This window comes from Ornithodoros turicata, unplaced genomic scaffold (assembly GCF_037126465.1).
Source record: "Ornithodoros turicata isolate Travis unplaced genomic scaffold, ASM3712646v1 ctg00001342.1, whole genome shotgun sequence".
In the NCBI taxonomy this organism is placed as follows: domain Eukaryota; kingdom Metazoa; phylum Arthropoda; class Arachnida; order Ixodida; family Argasidae; genus Ornithodoros; species Ornithodoros turicata.
This window is the reverse complement of record NW_026999560.1, coordinates 1-3,407: the sequence shown is the minus strand read 5'-3', so window position 1 is coordinate 3,407 and position 3,407 is coordinate 1. Positions and strand designations below refer to the sequence as shown.

The window sequence follows — 3,407 nt, the reverse complement described above, 5'->3', positions numbered from 1 at the left end:
CTATGGCTGCTCACCCATGTGTGTCCGCTTGTGATGCTTAAGGTACCTGGCCTGGCTGAACTCTGCAAGGCAGACATCGCACTTGTACGGCTTCTCACCCGTGTGTGTCTGCTTGTGCTGCTGTAGGCAGTCATTCCGGCTGAACGCTGCAGCACAGACATTGCACTTGTATGGCTTCTCACCCGTGTGTGTCCGCTTATGAACCCTTAGACGCGTACTGTGCATGAACTCCGCAGGGCAGACATCACACTTGTATGGCTTCTCACTCATATGTGTCCGCTTGTGATGCAGTAGGCCCCGACTCCAGCTGAACTCTGCAGGACAGAGGTCGCACTTGTATGGCTTCTCGCCCGTGTGTGTCCGCTTGTGTTCCCGTAGATTCCAGAGCCGGTAGAACTCAGCAGGGCAGACATCACACTTGTGTGGCTTCTCGCCCGTGTGTCTCCGCTTGTGTTCCCGTAGATCCGAGATCCGGCAGAACTCTGCAGGGCAGACATCACACTTGTGTGGCTTCTCGCCTGTGTGCCTCCGCTTGTGATCCCGTAGATGCGAGATCCGGCAGAACTCTGCAGGGCAGACATCACACTTGTGTGGCTTCTCGCCCGTGTGCGTCCGCTCGTGATCCCGTAGATCCGAGATCCAGCGGAACTCTGCAAAGCAGACATCACACTTGTGTGGCTTCTCGCAGGTGTGCCTCCGCTTGTGATCCCGTAGATCCGAGGCCCGGCAGAACTCTGCAGGGCAGACATCACACTTGTATGGCTTCTGGCGTGTGCCGGTCCTCTTGTGATGCTGCAGGTCTGTGCTCTGGAAGAACTCTGCAGGACAGATATCCCACTTGTATGGTACAAACACAAACGAAATACGAAGTGAGCATTTTATGTTTTTTTTTTCATAAACAGACCTTGACCACACATAATCATTTGCTCATACAGTGTTGGACTTTGAAACCCACTCTGTCACATTCTTTCCTGCATGCCAGTAGCCAATAGACCGTATGCAAAATGAAAGCGCCACCTGATGCGGAGCTCCTTCTATCCGCCATTATACGTACGGTCCGGAGAACCGGATTGTTTATACGTGGACTTAGAGCACTGCACGGGCCCGGGCTTACCGGAAAGCCCGTGCCCGGCCCGCGGGCCGGGCTTTGTGTTTTTTATGCGGGCCGGGTACGGGCTTGACAACGCCGACCATGGTCGGGCATGTACGCCAACATATTTGGCGAGATTAAACAGCTGAATTTTAATGTCGCTTTTTTTTTCCATTGGGTATGGTGTGTCATGGTATTCTCATCTGAGAACTATCACTTTATTATATGTGATCATGCTTATTTCGTGTAATGGGTCTGGATTTAACACGTGCACTCACACGCATTTGGGGATGTTTGGTGTGGCGAGCGCGCTGAGCAAGTTCGGCACGAGGGTCAGTTATGTTAGGTGTTCTGACATATTTCGTTCGCGTGAGTGTTCGAGAAGGGGGAATAACACCAGTCTCTCTTGATCCGCAAGGTACATACATATCGCCCACGCGCCACTGCGCGCTGCCTTCCCAAGCAAGCAAGCACCAGACTTGTGTGCAACGCGTTACTAGTAATTGCGTTACTTGTCATCAATTAGTTTTTCGGGTAATCAGTTACTTTACTGTCAGAGTAAGTTTTTCCAGTAGTCAATTACTTTTCTAAGTAATCGCTTACTCAGTAGCTGATTACTTTTCCAGCAGATATCAACTTATATTTCAGATGTTCTGCCCCAAGTCAGGCCCCTCGTGCCGTCAGCCTTTGTTGGGCCGTTCTACTATAGCAAGCGGAGGTCATTGTAATAACGTTCTGGAATTTTAGGGTCTCTCTCCGTAATCTCTTTCTACACCAGTGTGGTGGTACCTGAAGCGTTGGAAGTAGGGTTGCCACCTTTCGTAGTGAAAAATACCGGTTGAGGGAGAGGAGGTGGAATAGAGGGAAAGGAGGAACGGCTCGCAGGAAAGGGGAAGTGGGTGAGGGTTGGACGAGCACACAGAGAGAGAGAGAGAGAGAGAAAGGGCGAGCGTGCTTGCTCAAGATACTACGAGGAAACATATGTTCCTGTGTGTGGCTGGATCATTTATGCTAGAAATTGCTATAAACAAGGATGAATGCTACACTGGATCGTATAGACGATTTCAGAAATTGCACGGATGGCCCACCAGAGAGCGCCGTGTTGCGAAAGCCCCGCTGCACCTTGGGATTTAGTGTTCATGAGTCAGAGAAGAATAAGGAGAGCGCAAACGGTTTCGGCTTTCTCTCTCCTTCACCTCCCGCACCTTCAAGCAACAGGCAGACGAGCAGGAATGCAAACCATTTCCCACAACGCATTGCGCGAAGCGCGTGACTTGGGCGACGGAGGGCCCCCGTGCGGAGCACAAGGACAGTATCTGAAATCGCCTATTGGAGCAACCGGATTGGACTGCCACTTACTTCGAAAAACTCATCGAGCAGACAAACTTTTCTTTGCAGCCGTAGATCTCATGATGGCTGTATGCAGCCTAAGTTCTCGCTGGCTCGACACAACCACTGCTCTTTTACCCTCCGAACACAAGACTTAGTGAATAACAATGATAATAATGAATAACTAAGAAAACGACTGGTGACTGCGGAGTTGGGTCTGTGCTCCAGATTTATTCGAGCTGTCTTGGAATGTTGAAGAAAAAACCCCGCAAATGCCCCTATGAAAGGCCATGAGCCAAAAATACCGGCAAAAGGCTGCCGGTATCACCTTCCTACCGGCAGCCGGCAGAGCGAGCAAATAACCGACCGTGCCGGTATAATACTGGCCTGGTGGCAACCCTAGTTGGAAGTTTAGTGAGTCATGAGGAAGTTCCACGCAATGCTCTTCCACAATCGGGTCAACGCCGTCCTGGGCGATAAATACAGCAGACGTACAGATCTACTCGTCCTGCACGTTTTTTGTTTTTCCTGTTATTTCAGCTGCTCCGCTGTTGAACCCCCCCCCCCCCCCTTCCTTTTTCTTTTTTTGATGCACATAAGGAAGGATATAATTTGCGTGAATGCGGAGTAACGACCGGAGTAACGCATTTCTTTTCTACTCGTGACTCAACTACATTTGGAGTCGAGTAATTGGTAACGGTAATCAATTACTTTTTTCGAGTAACGGGCACAACTCTGGCAAGCACCAAGCACACAGCGGCTTGCCGACAGAGAAACACAGCCTGTAAAACACAGAGCGTACATCCTCACTCTCCACCAATTAGATGGGTCCTTTTCCTCTTTCAATACGCGGATCTGAAGGGAGACGAGAGCAGAGACCTGAGCATAGCGCACGTCAAAAGTACCCCAGGTGGTCCAAATTATCCGCATTCCTACCCTGCGGCATGTACAGCATGTCACCACACTGCGCAGACAAACGTTACGTGTA

At 50.5% G+C, this 3,407-nt stretch overlaps 1 protein-coding gene across 1 annotated transcript; it reads right to left on the bottom strand.

Annotated features, from left to right (window-relative positions):
• Positions 1-818, bottom strand: LOC135376844 (zinc finger protein 436-like; the record flags this gene model as incomplete). The annotated part of the gene is made up of 1 exon (XM_064609297.1): positions 1-818. A coding segment is annotated over one exon (818 nt), but the record flags the coding sequence as incomplete, so codon positions are not given.
• Between the last annotated feature and the right edge of the window lie 2,589 nt (positions 819-3,407).